General features: G+C 45.4%; 2 protein-coding genes across 3 annotated transcripts in view; one reads left to right on the forward strand and one right to left on the reverse strand.

Annotated features, from left to right (window-relative positions):
* The first annotated feature begins 1,674 nt into the window (after window positions 1-1,674).
* CPS1 (carbamoyl-phosphate synthase 1) overlaps window positions 1,675-27,721 on the forward strand; it is a 283,263-nt gene continuing 257,216 nt past the window's right edge. Inside the window, exon 1 of the mRNA XM_075933931.1 lies at window positions 1,675-1,789. The gene's annotated coding sequence lies outside the window, so the exon portion shown is untranslated. The remainder of the gene's footprint in view (window positions 1,790-27,721) is intronic.
* The window catches only part of MYL1 (myosin light chain 1), a 28,529-nt gene continuing 17,275 nt past the window's right edge, over window positions 16,468-27,721 (reverse strand). Inside the window, exons 1-7 of one of the 2 annotated variants that reach the window (XM_025186820.2) lie at window positions 27,396-27,528; window positions 26,543-26,567; window positions 22,007-22,150; window positions 20,377-20,550; window positions 18,453-18,530; window positions 17,796-17,849; window positions 16,468-16,780 (exon numbers count right to left, since the gene is read on the reverse strand). In XM_025186820.2, coding sequence (XP_025042605.1) covers window positions 17,821-17,849; window positions 18,453-18,530; window positions 20,377-20,550; window positions 22,007-22,150; window positions 26,543-26,567; window positions 27,396-27,398 — 453 coding nt within the window. In that variant the 5' untranslated portion in view covers window positions 27,399-27,528 and the 3' untranslated portion in view covers window positions 16,468-16,780; window positions 17,796-17,820. Of the gene's footprint in view, window positions 16,781-17,795; window positions 17,850-18,452; window positions 18,531-20,376; window positions 20,551-22,006; window positions 22,151-26,250; window positions 26,279-26,542; window positions 26,568-27,395; window positions 27,529-27,721 lie in introns of those variants that run through there. The other variant, XM_006127381.4, reaches the window with a different exon arrangement.

A 27,721-nucleotide genomic window follows, 5' to 3' on the forward strand; every position in this document is an offset into this window, starting at 1 on the left:
CCAGGAGCAGAGAATTACCTTTCAACATGAATGTATTTGTAGGACACAGACACTGTTACACTGAGATATGCAGTTACAGCCTGAAAGATTTGTCATGGCTGAACTTTTTGTGTAGCTGCCACATACCAAGATCAGTGTAATATTTTAAACCCAGAGTCAAACTTCTCCTCAGCTGCTTCCTTATAAATGGCCTCTGACTCACTTAACCACAAGATGGCAGCATGGGAATATGCATCTGTATTATTGCACCTGACAAACCTTGCATCTCCCCTAATGTCTCTTTTATTGCCATCTACCAAAGGGACATATTGATGCTTAAGAAACATACTTTCTAAAGTGAAATGAGAAAGACCTTCATTAGAACACCCCCTGGCAATATGAAAATAGATACTCTCTTTTAAGATGGGACTGACCCTCTGGGGTATCCTACAAGGCCATGTCTACACTAGGAAATTATTTCCAAATAACTAAATTAGAAATAACTCCTGAAATAACAACATCGAACTAGCGTGACCTCACTATGGGGAAGCCTCAAAATTAGTGCGAGGCAGACTCTGTAAATGTGGATGCGCTACCTCAGACTTGGAGCCCCAGGAAGCAATGGGGAGTAATTAGTTGGAATTACTCTGGGGAGCAGTTATTTCAAAATTGCAGCACCGGTGTGTCCATCCTACCGCTATTTCGAAGTAACCATTTTGGAATTAGCATTACTCCTGATGGAAAGCAGGAGAACAGGTTTCAAACTAAGCAGACCATTGTTTCAAAATAACAGGCTTGGTCGTGTGGATGCTCCCGCTTATAAATTCGACCGAAAGGGGGTTATTTCAAATTAAAGTCCTAGTGTAGACCAGGGCCAAGAGTGAAAAGGAAGCATAAAGGACAGGAGCCTTGGAGAATGGAGGGTAAATACCTATGATAGATTCCTCTTAGTACAGATGTGCAAGGATCGGCTCTGAGGGGAGGGGCCCGGAGCCATGATACTCTCCTAAACCGGGCTGCTATCAGCCAAGCTCTGTGGACACTGAGGACACCAAAAAACTAGTTGAAATTTTTCACCCTAAACTTATTTTTGCCCCCCAATATCTTTAAAAAAAAGAATTCCTTGTTTTTGTAAAATGATTTGATGTTGACAACAGTTTTAGTTTCTTGTGAAAAAACATACCACCTCACTGCAGTGTTTATACTCTTTTTGCAGCCTGTGGCAGGATAGTGTCCCCTGAAAGGCTGTGGGGCCTAGTGGTCAGCCCACCCTGTTCCCTGGCATGGCCCAGTAAGATTTGGGAAGAGTTTATGAATGTAAGATCTTAGGAATGAAACAATATTGGTAGAGAGGAAATGGTTTGGGGCGTGAGGGAGGAGTTGTTAAATTAAAGCCTATAAAGGGGGTATTCTGCTTAAAGTAAAACTGAGATAAATACTCAGAAGAACCTGAGCAGATGCTGGGGGCAGCGTGCTGACAAGGCCACAAGGAACAACTGGGGTGTAGGCGAGGGCGGTTCCTGCTAGCACAGCCAGAAGGGTGGTGTTTTTAAACCCCCTCATTAAAACCAGAGTTGGGCAAATAATTGTGGACTTTGTTACAGCCTCATTGCTCAGCAGCCTGAAAAAATCAGGGAAGTATTTGTTCCAGAAATGTTTGGAATCTGTCAGCAAAATTGAAAAAGTCAGTTTTGGGCCAGTAAACAGCGTGTGACCTTTAGCCCAGTGGTTAGCAAACTTGCCTCAGACCGGGAGGCTGGAAAGCCGGCTCCAAAGGGGAGGCTTGGACTCCGGTTGCTCTCCTTTCTAGGTGAGTGCTTTCACCAGCCAGCCCTTGGCTTCTGTAGGGAGGGAAAGAGGGGTGCTTGAGCTTTCTTCTTGAAGTTATTCCGCTTTGTACAAATATCGCAATACGAGAAGACTTACATGCCGTTGCCCAGGTCCGTCAGGCGAGTGGGGCGCTGGAGATGTGGGGGGGAGGCAGGAAGGAGACTGGGAGAGTAGGGGGTGAAAGCGTGAGGGTTGGAGGGTGAGGAGGGGCTCAGGATGGGAGGGTCCCATGCTGAGGGGCTTTCTTGTCCCCGCCTGGCCAGTGGGGACTTCTCTTTGCCCCCAGCCCCACTGGTCGGCAGGGGCCTTCTTTCCCCTCCCAGCACCACCCCAGCTGCCAGAGGCCAGGGGCCTTCTGTCTACCTCTGGGTCCCCTGGCAATCAAGGGACTTCTATTCCCTCAACCAGCCTCCCCAGCCATCAGGGCCCTTCTGTCTGCCCCCAGCTCCTGCTCCCTCCAGCCTCCTGGACCCCTCTGTCTTCTCCTGGCAATCAAGGGCCTTCCGTCTCTCCCCACAATCCCCTGGCCAGCATGAGCCTTTCCCCCATCCCCTCTGGCCACCAGGAGCCTTCTGTCCCCCTCTAACTCCTCCCCAGCCGCCAGGGGCCTTCTCTCCCCCTACCTCCCTCATGGCTGGCATGGGTCTTCCCCCCATCTGGTGTTGCGGCCAAGGGCTGATGGAGAGGGGTTTGGGCAGAGGGGCTACTTACCCGGATGGATGGCCGGCAAGATCGTGAGGCCCAGCCCTGCTGGCCACTCCCCCAGCAGACACTCTGGAGGATAGCTCTCTCCTTCAGGCTCATCGCCCCCAGTGGCCACTCTTGTATCGTGCCCTCCTTTCTGTGCCCCTCCCTTTCCATATTATGAACCAGTCCCATTCCTGGCACTTCCCGTTTTCCTGGCACAACCAAACCCTGACCTTGCTTTAAGTTAGGAGAAGAGGAATGTGTATACCAAATGTGGTGGTCTTAGCTCGTACCGTTTAGGGCGAGTTCTTGAACAAATGGACTCTCAGACAGACAGACACACAAATCTCTAAAACAGAGAGCTTCACTGGGCCACAGGGCAAGTGAGTATAGCCATTAAGGCATTCACCTGGGAGGCAGAAGCTAGGTATTCAAATCCTCTGAATAAGGCCGAAAAAGGGAGGCTTACAGCTTGCACAAGAATACTCCAGTTAATCGCTAATTGACTATCCATCCCTAGGCATGTAACTTCTGTGGAAATTGCCATTTGGCATCCTTACCCACTCTGAGCCAGAGGGGGATTTATCCTTGCACCCGGACAGGTGTGGAAGACAAGCAGTTTGCCTTTCCTCTCTTCAGAAGTAATCAGGGTCTGTAGGTATGGGCTCCACTGCAGTTTAGGGTTGCCCCAAGGGTGCTCTAAACTGTGCCTTTGCCATAGAGGGCTTTGCTGAGACACAGTAGCCAAGGTGCTGCTCCAACCCTGTCATACTCCCTGCCAATTCAAAGTGGTTTCCTCTCTTGCCTTTGGCCCATTCCTGCAGTGTCCACTTCCAGGAACATGCCCTGAGGCTAGAGGTCCTAGGAAGGCCACACAGACACTGTGGCTCCGTCTAGATTGGCATGATTTTCCGCAAATGCTTTTAACGGAAAAGTTTTCAGAAAAGAGTGTCTAGATTGGCACGGACGCTTTTCCACAAAAGCACTTTTTGCAGAAAAGCGTCCGTGCCAATCTAGACTCGCTTTTCCGCAAAACAGCCCTGATCGCCATTTTTGCAAAACAAATCTGAGCTGTCTACACTGGCCCTTTTGCGCAAAAGCTTTGCACAAAAGGACTTTTGCCTGAACATGAGCAGCATAGTATTTCCGCAAGAAGCACTGATTTCAGACAGTAGGAAGTCCGTGTTCTTGCGGAAATTCAAGCGGCCAGTGTAGACAGCTGGCAAGTTTTTCCGCAAAAGCAGATGATTTTCTGGAAAAACTGGCCAGTCTAGACACAGCCCACATGTGCAAGTCTATGGTTTGGACCAGACTACAAAGTTTTGCCAACATACCTATGACAGCTAGGGATGGAGGGGAGGGGGAATCACACATAGGCACAGCTGGTCAGGTAACCTAGCAAACCTCCCCCCCACACACAACTATGACAGATGCTACAAAGCATGCACCATATTGCATTAAAAGCAGGAATGGATTATCTAACTCCAGTCATGCAGGGTTGCCACAGCTCTGCTAGTAAGGGTAATGAAGGGGAACCATTCGGTTATAAAACCTTCAGTGAGATACCACCCCCTGGGAGCTTGCATTTGCTTGCCTTAAACTGTTTTTTCCCAGAAGACAAAGAAAGGGCTTTTGATATAAAAAGCTGGGTTTAAATTAACTCAGGGCCTTCTTTCTAGTGCTAATGGACAGGACCTTTTGTCTAAGGGTTGCAAAGACTTTGGCCTATTCAGGCCCCATAAGGGCGATCTCCATTAGGCTCTTAGCATGAGTATCTCTAATGCTGACAGACCCTGGTCATCTGCAGGTAGAATCGAACCTAGAAGCTCAAGAGCTTAAAGCATGAACTTCTACCGCAGTAGCTAAACATTAGCTAGCACTCAGCTAAGGCTGTAAAGCAGCCTTATTCTCTCTATAGATTCCTTATTCTCTCTGTAAGTGGTCTCAGTGACCCACACCCACCAGGTTCGTGGGTTACAAAGAGGAACTTTTGTGTCTGTACCTGTTCTCTGCCATGTTGTTACTTTGAGAATAAAGTTGCTTGCTTAGAAAGAGCTGCATGGTCACTCCTAACAGCTGGCAATCCATAGTCTGTTGTCCTCAGAGAGGAAGTGAAGTGCAGGCGTTGGCCCTTTAGGCAGGCTGGGAATAAAACCCCTGGTCATAGTAGCTGTAGTTGTCAGAATTCACTTCTGTGTTGTCCTGACAGGGCTCCTGCTCTGTCAATGATGCTAACCTGCCTGCGTGTGTGCTCCTCTTCTGTGTTGTGCTGATTTGTGCAAGTAGTCAACACAACAGAGTCCGAGAGAGCCTCCAAAGGGACTGGAAAATTAGATGAGGTTTTGAAGGCACCTGGCCAGGTTTATTGTCAAACGAAGTACACTAATAGTTGTCAGTAGACTTGACTGAACCACTGTACCCCGACAATGGACCAGCTCGGTCAGTAGGACCTTTGTTGCCCTTGCTGTGCCAGGCCCACTAATCCTCCGGTCCCTCACATCCTGAGACTGGTTGGGGCTGTCACCGCAGAGCCCCCAAAACTGTGGGGCCTAGGGCAGCTGCCTGGATGTGTCCCCTGGACGGGATGACACTGCATAGCATAGCAGTGTTACTATGCCCGCAGAGCTCCTTCGGCCAGTTTATTCTGCAACCCCTCCAAGAAGCTGTGCCAAGACGTGATTTTGTAGGATGAACATCACCTGGGAGTCTGATTTCTCTCCTCTCTGTGAGCCCCTCTCCTCTATTTTCTCCTTCACACATTTTGTTTCCATTCCAGTGGGGACACACTAGCTCATCCATTCTTCCCCACCTCCAAAACTTAGTGTTCAGCATAGGGCTAGTCCTTCCCATATAGCAAGGTTTCCCAACCTATGGGACGGGACCCAAATATAGGTCGCCATTACATTTCAAAAGGGTTACCAAGCGTCTCCCCAGGTGGCTCTCCCCCCGTTTTTGAATTGCTTTGGGTCACCAAGTCTTCCTGAATTGTCAAAATGGGTTCCCATCTGGAAAAGGTTGGGAACCACTGCCGTATAGTCTATTAAGCTGAATCTTTCTTCTCGTTTTATTTGGCTAGTTTCAGACGTTTCTTGTGAAACCTCTAGATATCTAGAGCTTTATTTAAGTTGCTGCGTTTATAAACAGCAGGTCTCCGGGTCAAATGCAACAAAACATCACCAGTTCTCATTAGGAGTGTTACCTATAGAATATAAAAGAGGCTAATCTGTTTCTGCCCTCTTGTGAGAGCAGTATCAGGGGGATTTGGGCTTTGTTTTAGATTTGTTTGGCTGCACGTCTGTTTTTCCTTGCCTCCCCCTCCACCTGTTTGTATTCTTGTTATCTCTTCTGATTCCTTACAGGGTCACTGTTCCAGAAGAAAAGAGTCAGTGTTCATTTTGGTGCCTGCTTCTCTGAGAATGATATTTCATGTGTTCATCAATGTGAATTTGATTTAAGGCAAAGCTAAAACAAAAAAGGGGTTCTATGCTATCTTACAAAGGAAGGTCAAGTGAGAAACAGCTTTCAAGAGAAGCTGAAATCAAATTCACTTTCCCTGTCACTGAATATCAGAATACTGTTGCTGCAAGAGATTATTTGGGGAGTGTCCTATGGGAGTGGTTTCTAGACACGGAGACTGCAGATGCTCATGTGTATACTCAAGCCAAAGCATTCTCTGTACACAGTTGTTTTATTTCGAAGAAAATATTAAGTTACTGTTCTTCAGCCACTTTGTAGGTAGAGGCACTGTTCAAGGCCCTGAAAAATGAACCCTCTTACAGCATGCACATTTGATGTTAAATAAGTCTGCTCCAGGTTTCTAAGGGTTTGTCTACACAGCAGGGCAAAAGTCAAATTAAGCTACACAACTTGAGCTACGTCACTTGCGTAGCTGAAGTTGAAGTAGCTTCGCTCGGCTTTTGGCGCTGTCTACACACTCTTCCTTCGACTTCCCTTGTACCTCATAAAATGAGGGATACCAGGAGTCGGAGTAAGAAGTCCTCCAGTTCGACATTATTTTGAAATAAAGGCTTGTGGTATAGACAAGCACTATGTTATTTTGGAATAACATTAGTTATGCCGTAATAACGCTGCTCTGTAGATGTATCCTAAACGAGCTCAAGCAAGGAGAACATGGCTATGCTCACTGCAATGTCAAATAGAGGATTATGGAAAAGCATTCTATCCCCTGGAGCAAGTATGTTGACTTTGCTAGCGCATGTGGGAAAACACAAATCAATACAGCCAAAATTCTGTGACAGCAAATGTCTGGTTTATGGGTTGTCTATGCCATGTGGTACCCAATGACACTTTGAGCTTCTTCTCCTGTCTGTATCCAAATTAAGATATGTGATGTGGAGGGGCTGCTCCTAGATGTATCCTTCAGGTAGGATTACACATCCGAAAGAGCATTTCTTTCCTCAATGCTGTGCCCCAACCCGTGCTGCTGTCCAGTCCTGTCAGACCACTTGGCCTGGCAACCTCTTTGACTCGACTGTCTCTTTACAGTGATGCGCTGCACTCCTCTGGTCTAGCTACCAGGTCATGGAACTCACCTGAATAGGAGTCATTTTACCTGGTATTCCATATTCAGCATAGGATCACCCTCTCTGAAGATATGATGGATCTTGTGTCTTTCCTTCTCAGACAGCCTAATGCATATTGTGTTTCCTTCCTTCAAGAAAAACCCAGATGTTAGCTTGATACAGACGGCATCAAGATGGGGACGAGATTACTCAGAGGAAAAAAAAATCTTGTCTCTTGCTGAGAAAGAAAGGAGTAAGGGATGCGAAAGGTGCAGGATGAAGTTCTGAAGTATGCAAAGGTGTCCCAGGCCAGGTCAACACTAAAGTGGGAAGGTCGAATCAGGATATGCAACTTCATCTACGTTAATTACATAACTTGAATCAACGTGCCTGGATTCAAGTTTTCCCACCATTTCCACAGTGGGAGGCCAACAGGAGCAAACACTCCTGTCAGCTTCCCTGACTCCTCACAGGAGCAGGAGTACTGGCTGCAGAAGGGGGTGCCCTCTGAATTCGATTTAGTGGGTCTTAACTAGGGATGTCAAGTCAAGTACTCGACTACTCACTTTCCGTGCTCTCCCCTCCCCCCCGCCTCTGTATCAGAGGCAGAAAAGGCCGGGGGGGGGGGGGGGGGGAGACAGGAGCTGGCTTAAAAGCTGGTTCCCCACCAGCATCATCTCCATGGTGCTACCTGCCCTGTGTCTCTCCCCTCCCCCGTGCTGCTCCTATTGGGGGGGAGGGGGGCAGGGATAGGGGAGGCTGCTGTGAAGCAGCCCCTGCCCACAGCCAGTCCAGGCTGCCACAAACAGGGGCGGCTGGACCTGGTGTGAGCCAATACCAAGCATATCTGGCTTGCGCCGCTCTGGGACCGCTGTGCCTCTGCATTTTAAATGTAGTAAGAGCTGGGCAGGTCTTGAGGGAAAGCTAGGCAGCTCTTAATACATTTAACATGCAGAGGCACAGCTGTCCCAGCTCTGTCCCAGCTCAGGCCAGGCCAGGACCCCCCCCCCCTCCCACCGGTGTGCCCAGCTTTTACTACATTTAAACAGCAGAGCCACAGCCGGGTAGCTCCTGGTTGGGAGCAAGGCAGGACAGAGCACCTTCCCTTATTGACTGATCATGTAATCGATTCATTGTATAGTCGATACAATTGTGTCAATTACCTGCCTCTTAACACCCCTATTCTTACCTAGACCCACTAAATTGACTCCAGAAAATGGATCACGGCAGCATCAATCTTTCCCGCAGTGAAGACATGGGCTTAGCAAAAGCAAAGCAACATGCAGACAGGCGTAGCCCCAGGAGGAACCCGGAGCTGCAAGTACATCCACAGCATTGACGATCAATGTGTCCTGCAATTCGCATTAGTTCTTGCGGCTAACGGTGGGGCAGAAGCACCCAGAGTTATTGATCAGTGGAAGCAGCAGGCTTTCAGCAAATGTGGCCTGATGATAGAAGGGTTTCAAATTTCCTGGATGAAAAAATAGTTTAAGAATTAGGGATGTAAAATCCCATTTAATTGGTTAACTAGTTAAAACATATCGTTTAACTGGCTAACATATTAAAAGGGCAGGCCATTTGTTGATGGCCAGTCAGAATTCTGTGCATCAACCTTTATTGTACCAGAAAAGCAGAAAGAGTACAGGGGCTGATGTTTGCAGCAAAGGTTGATTTCTGCTGGAGTAGAAGTTAGAAAAAAACCCATTAAAAACTAAACAAAACCAGCAAGAATTGAGCTGGAAATGCCAGAGAGAGATACATGGGAACTCACAATGGCATTTTGAAGCAAAATGCAGGACAATGTAGCACTTTAAAGACTAACAAGATGGTTTATTAGATGATGAGCTTTCGTGGGTCAGACCCACTTCCTCAGATCAAATAGTGGAAGAAAATAGTCACAATCATATATACCAAAGGATACAATTACAAAAATGAACACATATGAAAAGGACAAATCACATTTCAGAACAGGAGGGGGATGGGGGGGGGGGAAGGAAGGAAGATAAGTGTCTGTGAATTGATGATATTAGAGGTGGGGAGAGTGGGATGTCTGTGAGTTAATGGTATTAGAGGTGATAATTGGGGAAGCTATCTTGGTAATGGGTAAGATAGTTTGAGTATTTGTTCATTCCTTCTTGGAGAGTGTCGAATTTTAACATGAATGACAGTTCAGAGGATTCCCTTTCAAGTGCAGATGTAAAAGGTCTTTGCCAGGGTCATCACCCCCACTTTACTGACTGGGAAACTGAGGCACAGAGCAGTGAAGTGCTTTCACCCAGTGGGGTACAGCAGAGCCAGGAATAGCACATAGGCGTTGGGGCTCCCAGTCCAGTGATTGCTTCACAAAGGCCAGTCATTCCTTTGGAGAGCGTAACAGGTTGTGACTCACCACGGCAGCGCCTCTTGCTGGTCTTTCAGGGCATTAGCTCTTCGGCCTTGGAGCACCTTTGGTAACGGAGGGCAAAACACCAGCCAGCAGGTCTCCTGCACTGGATCAGGCCCCATGTCCCTTCATGCCCCACACTCTGGGGTCCCCCCCTACCAGGGAACCCCAAACCTCTGTACCCACTCACAAGCCACTGCCATTTGTCAGCTAGCTCCAGCCTCGGGGGCAAACTGCATCTGAAATGGCCACTCATCATTGGCTAGGGGGTATGGACCTATTGCCTCCCTGCAGCGCTAGTTGCCTCAGGCCTTGTCTCAGGACCTGCGGCCTAGGAGTGGTACCATGACGGGACGGGACGGGACGGGAAGGGACGGGATGGGACACCGCCCCACCCTCCCTGCTCCTCAGGTCCTTCCTGCTCCCCAGCTACAGCAAGAGTGTTTTCCTCTCCATGCCAGAAGCCCTTATTTTTTAAAGCTCCAGGTGGACCCTAATTGGCTGCTATTAGTCATTGCTGTGAGCTACACAGCCCCAGGCCTCTCCCAGGGCTGGATTTAACCCTTGGGAAGGCAGTGCGGGCCAATACTCCCTCACAGAGCGGAAGTCACGCAGAGCACTGCATACGACTTTGTAGAAGCGGAGTGGTAGGATCTGTTATTATTTTGGACAAATGAAGGTGGCGTATGTGTGCTGAGGTGGAAGAATTCCTTTACTGGGCTTTTTCTTGTTGTCAGGAGTTTGTATCGGTTGGATGCGTTCTTGTGTTTACATGTGTTGGGCTGAAGGGGTTAAAATGTGCTCGTACCCTTGTTTAGCTGTTACACTATTAAACAATTAACTGTGATTGGGATTTGCATAAGCTGTGAAATAGCCATGTGCCATAGACCCTGCTTTCTTCCCATGCACACCTGAACTCAAGATCCAGGTAGGCCGCTCAGGACAGTGAAAGAGCGGTCTCTTTCCTTCCTTTCCTGGCTGCATTCTAGCCTCATGTGATCTGGCCCATAAGAATTAAGGCTGGTTTTTTCATCTCTGAAATGCAAGAGATCCTGTGACCAAATCAACCCCCCAGCACTAAAGATGGCATATGAACTTGAAGAAACTGAGGAGCAGAAAAAAGAATCTCATCAAAGTAAGTAAAAAAAAATCAGGTTTTCTTTCCTAAACAAAAATTCACTGTTTCTAGATATCTGTATTACACCTTGGAAAGTTCAGTATGAGACATTTAATTAATGAGTCATTTAATAAGCAATGTCATTTATAGGGTGGAGAACATTTTTGAGACATCTTTGCCTGTTCCCCATGCTAGAACAAAGAACCACAAACCGCTCCATTATTTTTCTTTCACAAAGACTCCAACACTGACTATTTATTTGCTCGGGAAGGATTTTTTTTGTTTCTATCCGGAGGGTCAATGTTTGGAAAGATGGAAAAGGTTAATGAGTTATTCAAGGAACCCTCATTGTTTCTTTGATTTGATAGAGCTATGCAGTCTAATAATTCAAAGGAGCCAGGGCAGTGTGCCTAGACTTAATTTCCTCTCAGGGACCAGGTGTGAATGATATATTAATATATACAGTGTATATTGTCTCTTGTCATTGAAAAGTCAGCCAGTGCAAATGGAATGTATTCTGGGACCTGTGACAGGACAAAGAAACTCTGTCTCTAGGCTGGTAGGAAACAGTTAAGCCCTTTAACCTGAAAAGGGACCCAGCTGTCTGTCCTTGGTGCAAAGACAGGCAGGCAGTGGAGGGAGTGGGAGATGGAGAAGATGGGAGTTGACTGGCTGAGGGAAAGCGGATGTCCTGTGAATTCTGAGACTGGGACAAAGCTCAGGGTCAAACCTTTGTTTGTTTCCTTTTGGGAACTGGCTCCAACAAGCGACTGTTTATTTTAACTCTTGGTTGGGGGAAACTTTTTTTGTTCAGTTTGCGCTTTATTGGGTCCTGTTCTGTTGCGGTTCTTCAATGATACTGTAAAAGTAACCTCCCAGCCTGCACCATGTCCTCTCGCCGGGTTGTGATTGGTGTGTCCCTGTCCCCAGATGGACTCGCTGCAAGGGGGAGGCAAGCAAAATGATTAGATTTAGTGGGAAGTTAAACCCCACCTTGCTGAAGTCTGGAGTGAGCTTAACCCCCCTTTTGGTTAAACTTAAAAAACCCAACAAATAGTTTAGTAGTGCCTTAAAGACTAACAAACTATGTAGATGGTGTCATGAGTTTTCGTGGGCACAACCCACTTCTTCAGATGACCGGTGTGTTGGAAGTGCATATCTTTAAAGTACACTAGGCCGGTAGATTTAAAGGTGAATGATTTTATGTGAATGAAATACACCATTTTGAGGACTCTTTAGAAGGTGTTTTGCCTTGTGTTAACAGAACTAGACAGTGCTCCATGCAAGTGGCTGCTATGCTAAGAGCTGTGTTTTTCTGTGTTTAATTTGCTCATGCTGTACAAATGAAAAAGGGCCACAGAATTTTAAGAAGACATTCATGAAAGTGTGCCTGTTCCAGAAGGACTTAACAAGATTATAGTGCAGGCCTGTATGCAGGGGTGTGTGCGCAAAGGGTGTGAAAGCACCCCCACCCATGGTCTCCCGAGTAAGCATGCTCTGGTGGGCTATAATTTCTGATGGGGGTGGGGAGACGCTCCAAGAATTTGGTAGGTCTTCCTTAATATGAATGGAGGAGGTGCAGGGTCTGGGGTGGCAGTTAGGTGCAGAAGGGAGCTTGGGGTAACGTCCTGAGGTGCAGGAGGGGGTGTGGGAACTAGGAAGGAGTTTGGATGAAGGAGGGGGATATGACCTGGGGCAGGGTCTGGAGACAGTAGGCGTGCAGGAGAGGATTCTGACCTGGAGGAGGGAGTGCAGAGTCTGGGAGGGGTTTGTGACCTGGGGCGGCAGGGGTCCCAGGGTTTGGGCTGTGCCCTGGGGCAGGGGATTGGGGTGCAGGGTGTGGGAGGGGGCATGGATGCAGGAAAGGATTCTGATCTGGAGGAAGCATGCAGGAGGGAGTGCAGGGACTGGATGTGGGTGACCTGGGGTAGGAGGGTATGCAGGGATTTGGATTGTGGTGGGGGGTAGGGAACTGGGGGGTAAGGTCTGGAGGGGTTATGGTGCAGGAACAGGGGGCAGAGGCTTTGGATTATGTGGGATAGGGGTGCAGCAGTGAGGGCAGAGGGTTGAGGGTAGGGAGAGGCTGGGGTGACTTGGCCGGGAGGTGCTTGTCTGCTCAGCTCCTTGCCAGCAAGTTCCTCAAGAGCCAGGTTCTATCTCAGACAAGGGGAGATGTGAGACTGTGCTGGGTGTGGGGCTGTGCCTCTCTCTCCTCCCCCAGGCTCGCAGCTTTCTATGACACACGCAGCCCCTGCAGCCGGCTGCTCTGAGCAACCTGTGGGGCAGGGCAGACAGGGAACCTGGCTGAGGCTCCTGCTGCGTCCGCAGCTGGATCCAGCTGTTGGGCAGACAGGATCCAGCCCGGGGGCCATATTTTGTCCGCTCCTGCTTTAATCCAACAGTCTGGGCTTTTAAAGAAACATCAAGTGTGGCACGAGTTGGCAACCTGTTCATTTCTCTTCTGGATCCACCTTGAAGGACTGAAAATTGCACGTGAGCTGAGGAAGCAAGAGGCAGCTCGCTGCATTGAGGCATAAAGAGAGCGCTTGCACTCTTGCATGTAAGCGCTGCTTGCAGGAGTGCATGCTGCTTTGCAGGAGGGGCGGAGGGAGCTGGGCGATGGAGTGTGCTCTCTAAACAGTTTCGTTTGCAATAAGCCTTGCAGCAAACCGGCAGAACTATAGGAAACATAAAACAGACCAAGTGGCCTGTGTTCAACCGCTTGGATTACTTATGTCCTTAGAAGCTTGGCCTCAGTTTGCCTTCCCAAGCTACTGTTCCTCACCCAGTCTAGGTCACTCCTCAAACACACCCCTCTTTCCACTGTGGCACACATCATAATACCAACAGAGCCGGTCCGATCCAGAGACTCTCGGCTCCTCCCGCGGAGTCCTGAGGAGTGAATTTCATGCCTAAAGGTTCCTCCTCTGGTGAGGAGTGTACCCCTTAAAAATAAACTGCTTGCAAATAACATACAACAGCTACAAAGGCCCCATACAATGTATTGCTCTGTTTTAATAGTTTATCACCCTAATTATTTTTATGGTTTTTTTTTCTTTTAACTAAAGTGAACACCCCTTGTGCTACTTCACATTGCTACTAAGGCAATGGCAAAGTTCATTTTAATGGCTTTTCTCCATCTTTCTTTCATTGCGTCGGGCACATTCCTTCCACCGGCTCAGCAATAGCATAGGCATACCACAAACAATTCGACTTAGTGCTGCTGTTGCCTATCGTAGCTGCATTAGGGAGAGCTCTGACGTGCTTATGAGCTAATATAGACTGTCCTCTTGAACCAGAGATTTTTGGTAATAGAAAGTTCAGTTTAACGCTCTGATAAAGTGCAGTCTGATACATGCTGTGCTCATTAATCCAGAAGGTCAAGCTTTGCTTTTCAGCAGCATTTCAGACTTTACTCTGAGGTATAATTTCATGGAGGAAGAATCGTATTTTATGATGCACGATTCATTAGAAATAATGGCAACATCTTTATACTGTAATGTCAGGATATGCAGCTCTAGAAGTAAGGTTGCCAGTTGCACAAAACCAAACACCCCTCCCCACCCAATCCATCCTCCCCCTCCCTCCACCACTCATTTTCACCAGCCCGGGGCCTGGGGTTGGCATGCGGGGGAGGGGGAGAACTCCGGCTAGGGGTGCAGGCTGTGGGGTGGAGCCATGGATGAGGGGTTTGGAGGGGGCTCGGGGTGGGGCTGACCTCTCCAATGCGGCAGGGCTGTCAAAGTCTCTGCTCTTCAGCACATTGCACAAAAAGGAGTCTGTGAACACTGAGTCCTACGTTGTAACATTTCACTTACAACCCCCACTCCCTGCTCAGGGTAAGCAAGGCATCCAGGGCACAACACAGGGGAGGAGCGGGAGAGACAAAAGTCCTTCCTGGAGCTAAAAGGCTTTTATTTATTTATTTTTGTCAACAAAAATGGCTGTTTTTCACAATGTAAGTCATGTTGCAATGTGCACGCTCATGCTGTTTTGAAGATGAAACACTTTTCCTCCACAAAGCTTGGAGGAAAGCTTGGATAATTCTCCAAAAAATAGAAGAAAAAAATAGATATTTTCCTAGTGCGTCCTGGACCGTATGACTTTCATGGGCCCTAGGCACTTTTGCCCTCGTGGGCCCCTTCCTCCATAAAATATATATATAAATTATTTTTGATATAACTTTAAATACTTCAACATTTTTTTTTCTATTTTAGGCAAAATTTAATAGATTTTCGAGGGCCCTAAAAGTTTCATTTTTTTTTCTGATTTGAGAAAAAAATTAAAACATTTTCTTCGACCCTAAAAGTTCATTTTTTCCCTTCTGATTTTAAAAGAAATTAGAACATTTTTGTGGGCCCCTAAAAGTATTGTGGGCCACAGGCACTGGGCCTACTGTGCCTAATGGATAAGTCGGCCCTGGGTGTGTCAGAAACATTTAGCTACTACATGAAAATTAAGACCGTGTGAAACACCTTTTTCATGTGATTGTAAGCCAGTGAGGGGAGCTAGAACAATTTTTATAGCAGAAGCGATATGAGCCATTGAACCAAACTGAGAACCCTGGATATAATGGAAACCACTTCAAGTAGCACCTCCTAGACCCCTAGTTCCAGCACCTATTCAGCCACCAGCATAAGTGGTGAAAATCTCTTCTAGTTGAATGAAGAGGCTTATTAAGAAAAGAACTGTGTTTACACGTCTGGTCTTTATCTGTTTAAAAACCCCTTTGTTCTAGCAGTCCCTTGGAATGTTAGGCTCACAACTCTGTAGTTATAAGTAACTTGCCAGAAGTGATCTACTTCTTTTTTCCTCCCTTGCTTTTTTTATGGCAAGGCTAAATAAAGAAACAGTGTCTTTTCTCTCATCAGATGTGCACAAGTGGGCTGGGCAGCTTCTTCTCTCGTGCATGCAGGAAACCTGTAAATTACCTGCTGACTGAAGACATCTGTCAGTCCAGAGACTAATTCAGAGATTAATTGATCCACGTTGGCCTTCCTGTTCACTGTTTAAATAGAAATTCTTTCTGAAGCCTTAGAAAGCAGGGCACCTGTTATTTCTCCAGCTGGTTGGCATGTCTAGGATTATTGTCACTTGATACCTCCCCTCCTGCCTGTTGCACCTGCTGTCACTTGAATTATGGGCATTTCATACATAGTAACTTAATAAGGTTAAGTCAGACGGTAATAGAACAAGCTGACACTCCAGCGGGGGATTAAAGCAGCTTTATGAGCGTCCCAGGAAAATGAGCTGCATTTAAGGGAGAGGCATGCCAATAGCGAAGCAGCCTCCAGATTTAATTACTGTAATTGTCCGTGCAGAGAGCATAGCCATATATTGTAAATGATAGGTGGTTGATCTGACTGATACATACCTTGATCTGGTTTTGACCACTTGTTCTGTTCATCAATTGGTCTCTAGTCCTCCAGAGAGGCTGCAAGTACACCTTCCACTTCCCTTCCTCTCTAAATGGCATTTCTGGGCCTGCTCATGCTGACTTTGACCTCTGTTTGTGAGATTCCTGTTCCTTTATCTTTCTAGGTCTTATTGGGCAGGTCTGGGAGTGAGATGTGGGTGTGTAGCAAGAGAGGGAGGATGGAACGGCTGGCCCAGCAACCAGCACTGGTCTATTCTATATCGGTGAACTTCTCAAAGATTTGGATGGAGGCCACCGTTCAAAGCATTCTGACAATAACTACGACTCTTCCTCTCCACAGAGTGGCTTGGTGATAGTGCAGGGCATTGCTCGCTACCTGCTCCTTCTCATGACCCCCAGAGAAAACTGCTTTGATCCAGATTAAACAACCAACCCCCAAAGAGAGCTATTTTTTCATAACACTTTATTTTATGAAATACAATATACAGAGACAATAAATTAAGACTTGAGTAATGTTTTTGTGAAATGAGATTTGAACAGCTTTGTAGAAAGGAAAGACTTTATAGCCACAGACTGACCATAGGGATTTATTGTCACATTTTTCAAGGGGATACATTGCTTCACGGCAAACGACATGGAACAAGAAATGATTGGGCCTGATAACTGTACAGTTCATTCCATCTAGCTTGCCTCAAATGTTCAATTTCTGAAGCGTAAGTTTGATGATTGAGAGGGAGATACCTACTGATTTAAAAAAAAAATTGCTGTGTTGGGAGCCCATCGTACAGTTCTGTGTGTGTTCCATACTGATGGTATTGGATGGAAGAAGAGTTTCACTCAGGCAAATTTCGAGTGCATTCTGGTCTTCGGAGTCTAAACTTGTTCTGGTAAGGAGAAATGGGAGAGTTAGATTTCATGACATCTCTTCTCTTCCGGAAACGAAACTTACAAACTGACATGCCATGCATTTCATTTCTTAGTTTTAGCTCTCATAGGGCGTGTCTACATAGCAGTGTTCTTTCAGAATAATGTCAGTTATTCCGAAATAACGTATTGTGGGTCTACATAGCAAGCTGATATTTTGAAATAAATTCAAAATAACGGGCTTCTTACGCTGACTCTCTATAAACCTCATTGAACGAGGAGTAAGTGAAGTCAGATGAAGAATGCTCTATTTTGAAATGAGTACTGTGTAGACGTGCCCAAATTTGAAATAAGCTATTTCGACTTAAGCTATGCGATTAGCGTAGCTCAAGTTGCAGAGCTTATTTCGAATTTAACCCTGTTGGATAGACCTGCGCATAGTGTTGTTGTTTGTAATAATGTTGATTCACATACTAGCTGGGTATGTTTCTCTCCAGTGATGATATAACCATTAGAAAATTGTTTTAAAGAAATTTTTTCATTTAGTTTCAGCAGCTATTATCTGTAGTTCGTACAGGTATTTAAAGTTCTCTCCCCTTTGCTGTTAATCTACAAGTGTGTTGAAAGAAGAGGTTTGAAAGACTTAGAAAGAATTGGAAAGTATTCATAAGACAAAGTCTCAAGTAGCTATTTTTATGCCACAGGGAAGATACAGGTCACTACTTATGCCTCAGCTCTTTCATGGTAACTGATAAGTTAGATATTTAATCATTTCACAGATTGGGAAACTGAGGCAGGAGCTGGGGACTTTTCTATGATCCTGCTACAGTTCAGTTGCAGAGCTGAGACAGGAGCCAGAGAATTCAGACTCTCCATCCCTTTCTCTTACCACTGAACAACACTCCTTCCCTTTATTTATATAGCAGGGGACTGGTAGGTACCACCTGGGAACAACTGTCCATGCATGCAGATGGAAGACACTGAACAAAGAGTCTAAGGGAGAGAAGGCAAAGAATGCAAATAAGAGGCACATACCGTATTGTATTTTTATGACCTCCATTTAAATAGACATGATGTGTCTTACGAATGCTGTGGAATAACACAGATTTAGCAGAGAGTTAGTGGGGTGTCGTTTTAAAGGTATTTCACAGATGAAACCGTTTTGAGGCACTCACGATAAAATGTAGTACTCATCAGATTGAGCTGCTGACAGATTGTAATGACATTTATCTTAGCAATCAATACTGAGCAAGTCAAACTCGGCTTCTGCTCCGTCGTGACACAGCTGAATGAGTATCCACAATTCTCTCTAAGCATCGGCTTTGGTTAGCTCCATGTAATCAGAAATCTCCTCAAGTAAGTTAGAGATTCTGGACCAAGTTTAGTCTTGGCATAAATAGAAGCAAAGTATGTTGGGACTGAATTTTAGTCCTTTCTTTTCATATCCTGATTTCTTGCTAAGCAGCTTGAGGCAACCATCTGATAATCCTTTCTAGCAAGCTGTCTTTTTGGAATAACGCTTTTCAGCGTAGCCTCGTCTAAATGATGTCTCTAGAGGGCTCATTGACTCACTCTCTGATTATTGGCATAAAGGATTATACCATTCAAAACAATCCGTTATGAAACTTTCTGAAAGAGGCACCAAACACATAAAGGAAGAGAGTAATGAGGTGATTGATTGTTACTACCTACCCTCATAGTTGATGCAGCCACTAGAGTCTTCTTGTCCTTTTAGCAATTCTTCTACTTCTTCCTCCTTCATCTTTTCCCCTGAAACACAAATAGAATTTGGGTTTGTTTCCATCTTCCATAGAGTCTCAGAAATCCTGCATTCATGCCCGTCTCTTTGATCTTGCTTGCTTGGTTACCATGAGTTCCTCCTAACCGCATGTTTCTTTCATTTATGGGTCACCTTCCCTGCAAGGGTTCCATGCAGACTCTCGAAAAGCATGTACTTGCTGGTCAACAAGATGTGGAAGTCTGGGAGCAAAACCTCTGCCAAGGCCAAATCATTGAATGTTCATACAGCATGATCTACTATCCCTCAGTCTCGTTTCTTTTTTGTAGGGCAGTCAATTAGTGGGTGTTAACGCCTGTGATTAACGCAGGGCAGAATTAACGCGTTAAAAATTATCGCGTTAATTGCAGAGGTGAGCAAACCAGGGTGAGCTACTCCAGAGACTCTCTGGTAACGTGCAGTAATGCACATCGCCACCAGAGGGCGCATGGGAAAAAACCCTGAAGCTGTGGTTCAGCTCCAGCTGAGAAGTAAACAAGAAGGCTGTGTCTACACTGGCATGAATTTCCGGAAATGCTTAAAACAGAATAGTTTTCGTTATAAGTATTTCCGGAAAAAGAGCGTCTACACTGGCAGGCTGCTTTTCCGGAAAAGCCCTTTTTCCGGAAAAGCGTCCGTGGCCAATGTAGATGCGCTTTTCCGGAAAAGAGCCCCGATCGTCATTTCCGCGATCGGGGCTTTTTTCCGGAAAAGACTACTGGGCTGTCTACACTGGCCCTTTTCCGGAACAGTGTTCCGAAATAAGGACTTATGCCCGAGCGGGAGCAGAATAGTTGTTCCAGAATAGCGGCTGATTTTGTACAGTAGAGCATTGTTGCTTTTCCGGAAATTCAAGGGCCAGTGTAGACAGCTCGCAGCTTATTCCGGCTGATTTTCCGGAATAAGTGGCCCAGTGTAGACACAGCCGAAAAGTAAAGACCCTGACACCCATCCCTCTCCCCTCCCAGGTGACCATATTTTTTTGCCCAAGCTGTCCCCTCCACCCCCCCCCCCCCCAGCTGGTTTCACCCAAGCCACCCTCTTTGCCTCCTGGGGCTGGGACTGACCCTCCTCCCACATCGGATTCTGGGGCTGCCCATAATGGGGTCTACCCCCTCCAGTCCAGGAGCTGACCCCTCCTCTGAGCTTGGAGGCTGACCCCCACTCCTGAGCCCTATGCCACCCTATGCAGTTGGGGGCTGAGCCCCCTGTGATCTCTGCACTGCCCACGACAAAGTCTACCTCTCCTCTGGCCCTGTGCCACCCGTCACTGGGGCTGAGCTAAAAAAGGACTCTTTTGAATAGGACACAAATATATTGATTATATAGAAGAATTTCAGTTCAGCTTTCATGATAGAATTTGCACTACAATACTTTAGCGAGGTGAACTGAAGGGGTTTTTTTACAGTGTAAATGTTTTGTAATAAAAAATAAAGTGAGCGCTATGCACTTTGTATTCTGTGTTGTAATTGAAATCAATATATTAGAATACGTAGAAAACATCCACAAATATTTAAATAGATTGTATTCTTGTTATTGTTTTACAGTGCGATTAATTGCGCAATTAATCGCGATTAATTTTTTTAATCGCTTGACAGCCCTAGTTTTTTTTTAAATTTCTTAGATTGAGCCTACACATAGTACAAATATTTTTGCCTTAGTGTCTAGAGGGGGTTGTAAGACTTCTGTCCCTGTATGCTCCCATGTAGAATACTTGCTAGTCTAGCTGTGTAGTTCTTTGTACGTCTCTGTACTGACCATGACAATCCTTTCATCTCCGTCTCGTGCCTGTAAACAAGCTGGCTTCTCGAGCCCCTTGCGGAAATGAAAATCTCTTACCCAGAGTAGCCAGTACATGGCGGAGTTCAGCGCCCATGACTGTGCCATTGCCCTCCTTGTCAAAGACACGCAGACCTTCAACGAAGTCTTCAAAGGAACCCTGATCCTTGTTGTTGGCAGCAGCCTGCATCATGGGCAGGAATTCATCAAATGTGATTTTCTTGGCATTCATCTCTGGAAAGGAAGTGTCTAGTTATAACACGACTGAAGAGAGAGCCGTATAGCTTCTCCCGAATCCCTAAGCTGGAATACGAAAGGTCCTCTCCCCTCCAGCATCCCCTCTTCTCACATTCGCTTTATCAGCTGTTGCTTTCCCCAGGCCTTTTAATGATTTTGCCGTATCGATTCTGTGCGTCACTATTATGGAAGTTATGGCCATGGTTGCAGTCTGGTGGGTGTTAAAACCACTGCCCTGCCTTCTTTTCACATTGTTAAAGGCATTGTGCTTGTGGAAGGGGAGGTTCCCAGCCTGTGGAGGATTTTGGCCTGAGCAGAAGGAGAGTTTTGAGGACAGTTCTGTGGAGATTCTGAGTTGCCGTCGATAGGGCGGTGGTAACTTGCACAGAGCCCCAGAGTTGTCTAAAAGATGCCAGAAGCCTCTCCGGCACCCAGAGCAGCCCAAGACTTCAAGGGCACAAAGGTGGCTTAAAGCCACCTTAGAGCCCCGTCCTGCCTTGGCCCGAGAGTCCTATTCTGCCTGTCTTAGGGCCACAGCACAGAATCACCGCCTCAGCACCTCCCCTTCTCAATATGAACTAGTGGCAACGGCATCGATTGCTTATACTTAATCTGTGAGGAGTTTGCAAAATTGAAAAAAAGCAGATGTAGTCCAAGGTGCACACTGGACTTTGGACAACAAATATCAAAGCTATTTATCTTCAAGGGCCAAATGGGAATTACAAAGAGAGAGAGAGGGGTGAGACACGTTCGCACCAGTGGGTTACACCTGCCGTAATCTGGCATCCAAAAAATCCTCCTCAAGGCCTAAATCAGAATGCTCACCCCATCCCCCTCTCCAAATCTACTCTCCAGCTATGTCTACACTGCAGAGTTTTTGCGCAAAACTAGCCATTTTGCGCAAAAAGTCGCGGAGTGTCCACACCTCAAGCGCTTTTTTGTGCAAGAGAATTTACAGTGAATTGATAGACTAGAGGGGTTTTTGTGGTATAGGAATTCCTCTTTCTATGAGGAATGACACACCTTTTTGCGCAAAAAGGTGTATGTAGACGGGAAACAGGCTGGTTTTGCGCAAAAAAAACCCTATCGAAAGAAGCACAGGTGCCCTGGTGGCCATTCTGTTACTGGCAATCAGAGTTTGCTTATGAGTGTGTGTCCATGTGGTCTGGATGCTCCCTTGCGCAAAAGCGCATCACTTTCCTGATGCACTTTTGCAGTGTGGATGTGTGCTTGCTCAAGAAGCCTGCAGTCTAGACGTAGCCTCCATCTTCCTCTTCAAACAGATCTAGGAACACTTCAAGGTTTTTTGCTTTTTTTTTTCCTGGTGAAGTGATTTTTGTACCCAACTAGGAGGATGAGAGCCGCCATCTCAATCCATTGTGAGCAGTGTCGTTCCTAAGTGGGCGGGGATGGCAGTTCCTCATTAAGCACCTACAGACTGTGGGATAGTTACCTTCCTTGCTAGGGTTGCCCAGGATCTTCTTGATCTCGGCATTTGTAGGGTTCTGTCCTAGAGCACGGATGATATCACCGACCTGGTCTAAGGTAATCTTGCCTTCACCTGTCCTGTCAAAGAGGAGGAACGCTTCCTTGTAGTCTGCAAGGAGAAAATTCAAAGGTTAGATCAGATGGGCAGCTCAGTATTAACTAGTAGTGACCAAGACATGGGGCCATATTCTCTACCTGTTGTAATGCCACTGAAATCAATGGAGTTAGGGTGCAGAGTCTTTGGCCCATGTCTCAAGCAAAACTCACATCCTATGGCATTTGAATATCACTAATTTTACCCTTCTTCAGTCCACCCTTCTGCTCACTTTCTTAGCTTGAATAGCCAACTGTAGTTTTGTAACTGGCCATTTTAAGTTCCAAGGGAGATCAGCTTGCTCAAAACGTCCCCATTCATGAACAAGTTTCTCAACCCGCAATCCACTAGCACAGTGTTTCTCAACCTTTTTCGTTTAATAAAGTACCCCTTTTAAAAAAAAAAAAAAATTATGAATACCCCCAGTACCGACAGTTTTCAGACACAAAAAAGTTGTTTGTTTGTTTGTTTGTTTGTTTGTTTTTAAACAATTGTAACACATTTGTTTAAACAACTTAATCGTAGCCGGGTGGGCGATGAAATGTTTGTGTGTAAAAAGTACAAAAATAATAAAACGCTGTGAAACTTAAAACAAATTCAGTTTTCTCCAAATTTCAGTTGTGCTGACAAAACCCCCAGACTTCTCTCGAGTGCCCCTAAGGGTACTTGTACCACTGGTTGAGAAACATGGCACTAGTATATGATAAACAGTTCTTGAATGATCTGTTTGATTTTTTTTTTTCCACAAAGAGATATCCAAACGCTCCTTGCAGGACAAGAGTTCTGCCCACTTTGACGTGTGCAGGCTGTGTCTCAGCTGGATGGATGTTAACCTGCAATTGGACATGACTGAAATTCTCCCTTGCCTTCTCTCATGGCATGGCACTGCTATGATCTGTCTAACCACATCTGTCACTTCATGTCCTCTCTCCCATCCTGGGTGGGTCATTCCCAAGCATAACAGATGCCCCTGAAGGTCTGTGTCTTTCTTTCTTTGGCAATGCTCATGTAGTGTGTCATGCCAGTACATTCAGATTGAATCAAACCTGTCCCCAGATGACAGATGTCCATTTATTTTCCAGTTGCCACTTGAGACCTTGGCACATGAATTAAAAATTCGTGTGAAAAATCCTGTTCAAGGCATTCTCCGTATTCAAAGGCTACGCCCCGTTCAATAATCTTTGTTTTGTACTTAATAGCATCGTGATAAGGAACTTAGCTAAAGAGCCATCTCAGCTGACTTGGTTTTGTCAAGAGCTGTCTACACGATAGCTCTACTGTAATTTAACATCCAAAAGTTTGAGTGTCCTGTGTATTAAGTGCCATGAGCACTAATTGTGTATTTCATTACAGCTGCTTGTTTATTTTGAAAACACATTTTAGAGAAAGGCATTGATTTGTACAGTACGTAGGTGGCCGTTCTTTCTGCCTGGGGACAGACTTAGGTCAAGAATCCCAATGACTCCTCTTTCTTGGGGCATGTCTATACTAGGAAATTATTTTGAAATAACTAAATTCGAAATAACTTACGAAAAACAAAATCGAAATGGTGTGTCCCCACTACTGGGGAGCCTTGAAATTAGTCTGAGGCAGGCTCCATTATTGTGGATGCGCTACCTCGACTTAGAGCCCCAGGAAGCACTGGGGAGTGATTAATTGCTCCCCAGAATAGGAGTATTTCAAAATAGCAGCAGCACAGCACCCACCCTATAACTATGTTGAAATCCGCATTATTTCTCGTGGAAAGCAGGAGTTAACTATTTCGAAATAACCAGCCCGTGATTTTGAAATCACGGGCTTGGTAGTGTGAACACTTTGCTTATGATTATGAAATAAGGGGGATTATTTCGAAATAACACCCTAGTGTAGACCAGGGCTTAAGGACACATGAAACTGATGTATTTTGGTGTTTGCTTCACATCCAGTCTGCCTGGAGTAATCCTTACCACCCAATAAAACTGCTGATTCAGCATGTGGTTCTGCAAGACTGTAATCTAAGCCATCTGGAATTAATCCCATTACTATCTAATGTGTAAAGACTTCTAACGCATAACTGCTGGCTCTCTCCTCTTGCTCCCCTTTTACTGCAGGCTATGCAATTTGTGCCTTTTGGAGTTATACAAAACAGCATCTAGCAATCTATTGCCTCTGCATCGGCTGTTTCTAAGAGATGGAAGTCAATGGAACTTTACCAGTTTATGCCAGCTGAGCTGGCCTTTCATCTTGTGTCATCGTTTATCCAAAGCTAAGTTTAAAACATGAGTCTTTTTTGCCATTAGCAAGAACCGAGAGTGTTCCAAGACCAAATTTTGTTCCTCTCTTGATTTTTTTTTTAAATGAAATAAAAAGGGGGATTTAATAGTCATTGATGCAGCTTCCCAGTCCAGTGAAAAGGGCCCAATTACAAGCCCTCTTGGACCCTTTTCTCCCCTAGTGTTCCTCTATTGAATTCTCTGGAGCCAGTCCTGCATTATACTGGTGTAAGCAAATCTGAAATCTGGCCTTGACCAATGTTGTGCTCAGCTGCTGATTTTGTAGCATGCTTGAATAGTTGTAATGGGTAGGGTTAATGTATTCCAAGTGAGTTCTTCTGTTTCCCAAGTGGCCTTTAATTGCTCCATTACTTGGATCAGTCATCACAACTTTGCAACAGCTGGGCTACTCTGAAATAGCAGGATGGAGGCTAGAAAAGCTGCTGCTTTGTTATACATATGCATTCTCGTTGACTTAATTTTTCCATAACCATTCCCAACTCTTTTGTGAAAGTTCCCTGGTTATAATTAGGGACGTGTCCAAATCAGCCCACTTAATGATCTGGAGTGTTTGAAACCAGTTCTGATCTCATGGGGGTGTAACTCAAGTTGACTTCAATAGTACACTCATTAACTCTGGTTTCATCAAGAACAGAATCAGACCCAGGAAGTTCAGACGGACTCGTGAGATTTAGGTCTGTCACTAGGGGTACATCTACACTGCAGAGGAAGATCGAAGCTGACACTGTCGATCTTCCAGGGTTTAAATTAGCTGTTGAGTTAAGACAGCTCATTCAAACTGAGAGGAGCGCTCCTGTCCCTGCAGATAACCCTCATTTCATGAGAAGTAAGGGAAGGCGAAAGGAGAACGTTCTTCCTTTGACTTCCTGCAATGTAGATGGCACCAAAAGCTGAGTTAAGCTACATCGACTTCAGCTACACAATTAACGTAGCTGAAGTTGCATATCTCAATTTGACTTTGTCCCACAATTTGATGTACCATAGCTGAACACTCTGACTTTTCTCTTTCTGTCACTTTTGGTTTCCAGTTGGTCCTTTGTACCTCTCCTCAAAATAGGAGCTATTCAGAGCTGTGATGAAATTTATTTTCTACTGGGTTTTTGCTGCTTGTAGCCTACATTATATTACATAACATAACCAAAATGTGTCCATTTAAAAACACTTCTGGAGCAGATTTTAGGCTCTTCAAAGGAGAATTTCTAAAACTTTGAGATCTGAGCCACACCTGTTTAGGAAGGCTACAGATTTAACTGAATAATCCTGTACCTTGATAGTTACTGTTATAGAAGCAGGAAATATAGCAGTAAGCATAGCATAGAAATACATCCATTATATGCACCAGTGTGCATGAATAATTTCCTTTTTCCATGCTTCATAAGTGTATTTATAGCAATATAACTCTCTTCTTTCCCGTATTGTCTCCCAGACAAGAGTGACAAGTAGGTATTTCACAGAGGTTTTTAATCTTCCATTAATGCAAATAACCATCCAGCGTAATTGCAGCTACGTTATTTTTTCACCTTCTCTTTTTCCCTCTTCTGCCTTATGATAAAAAAGCTTCACAGCATCTGTTTGACATGCAGGTACAGGTGGCAACCTTAGAGGTCCTCTGAGGCCTATGTACCTGGCACACTAGGCAGAATGTAAGTGTTAAAATAAGTGACCTGGAAATCCAGGGTCAGATCCTTAGATGATATAAGTCAGCATGCCTCCTGTGACAGCAGTGGGGGCATCCTGATTCATATGGGCTGAAGATCTGGGTTAAACTTAGGTTAAACTTTCTAGCCACATCTTTTATCAGAATGCGTGTGCAGAGATATTACTGGCTGTCTTGTGACTTACCATCCTGCTGCTCCTTGGAGAACTCGATCTGTTGGAAAGAAATCAATCACAAAAAATAGCTTTAAAAAAAGGGGGGGGGGAACCTGTTGGATTTTAAAATATCCAACTTCCTTCATGAGTCCTCTTTCAAAGGGGCCAAAAAAAAAGAAGAGCTTGTTTGTCCGATTCTCAGGAGTAGCTTGCATATCAACAGGGCTAGCAACGGAGAAAGTTCTGGTTAGACCAGGGAACAGCTAGTATTCGGTAGTCTATCACTCCAGTTCTATGACAGAAAAATTCCTGTTCCACTTACCAGCAACCTGGTCAGCACTGAAGGACTGCAGTTGGGAGGGAAAAGAGAGAAAAAGAGAGCTAGTACTGTTGAAAATGCATTGACAGAAGAAAGAAAATAGCACAAGAGTATCTGAGAGTTCTAGCATTCCTGTCTTTCAGAATAGAACTAGGCCATGGCTAGTCATATTAGTTAAGTGTCTGCTTGGTTTATTTTATTTTATTTTATTTTTTAAGAGCATCCTAAGACTATTTAAAGATCCCATTGAGAAGTATAGCTAGGACAAAACCAGGGCTGCAGCTTAAGCAATGAATCAATTGTCTCTTCATAGCGAAGTTGTTAATGGACTTCCAGGCCAATTATCCTTTCGCTACAGATACCCAATATTAAGATCATGTGAATTATCATTGCTTAACCAGCAGCTCAACATTAGGATAACAAATAAACCCAGACATTAAAGACTCCTTGTTTCTAAATTAGCTGTTTATCAGTGCTTTGTTCCTGAGGTAATAATTTATTATATGCTTCCTTTGCAACCACATCAACGTGCATCCTATACAAAAAATTAGCATAGATTTCTGCGATAGTATCTCTTCAGTTTAAAGTTATAGGAACTACATTTCTGTCTAACTAGTGTAAGACACAAGACTAACCAGCTAGCCTAGCAGAATCAAGTTTCACTCCTTTTCCCCCTCCGCTCCTCACCCCCAGGGCAAAATAGAATCTTTTGAGGTCCCTACTTGCTTGGCTTTCTACCTCAAATGATATAGTTTTTCTGGCCTTCTTTCCCTCCTAAAACTAACCCAAACTGGAAGCTAGATACAGATTAAAACCATTGGCTTGCTATTAAGAATTATCTTTCCTGTGGACCCACCATGATGCAGACGGTTGGAAAAGAAGAGGAGCAGCCGGGCTGGAGGAATTGGCTGAGGGCTTCTTGAGTCCCTGAGAGAGTGGTCCTTCCTCCCTCACTTTTCTTCTTCTTATTTATGTGAAGGCGGTGACCTCACAGCCAGCTCCGGTGTCAGAGTGAAGCAGCCACTCCCCTTGGAGAGTTCTTTAGCTTTCTTAGGGCAAAGGGACAGATCCATTTCTTGACAGACATTTTGCGGGGGCTATTTTTAGGTGGTCCGAAAGGGACAGGGAGCTTTGCCTTGTGTCAGCACTTCCTAGAGCTGTAACGCAAAGAAGGACTATTCC

Source organism: Pelodiscus sinensis, chromosome 7, assembly GCF_049634645.1.
Source record: "Pelodiscus sinensis isolate JC-2024 chromosome 7, ASM4963464v1, whole genome shotgun sequence".
In the NCBI taxonomy this organism is placed as follows: domain Eukaryota; kingdom Metazoa; phylum Chordata; order Testudines; family Trionychidae; genus Pelodiscus; species Pelodiscus sinensis.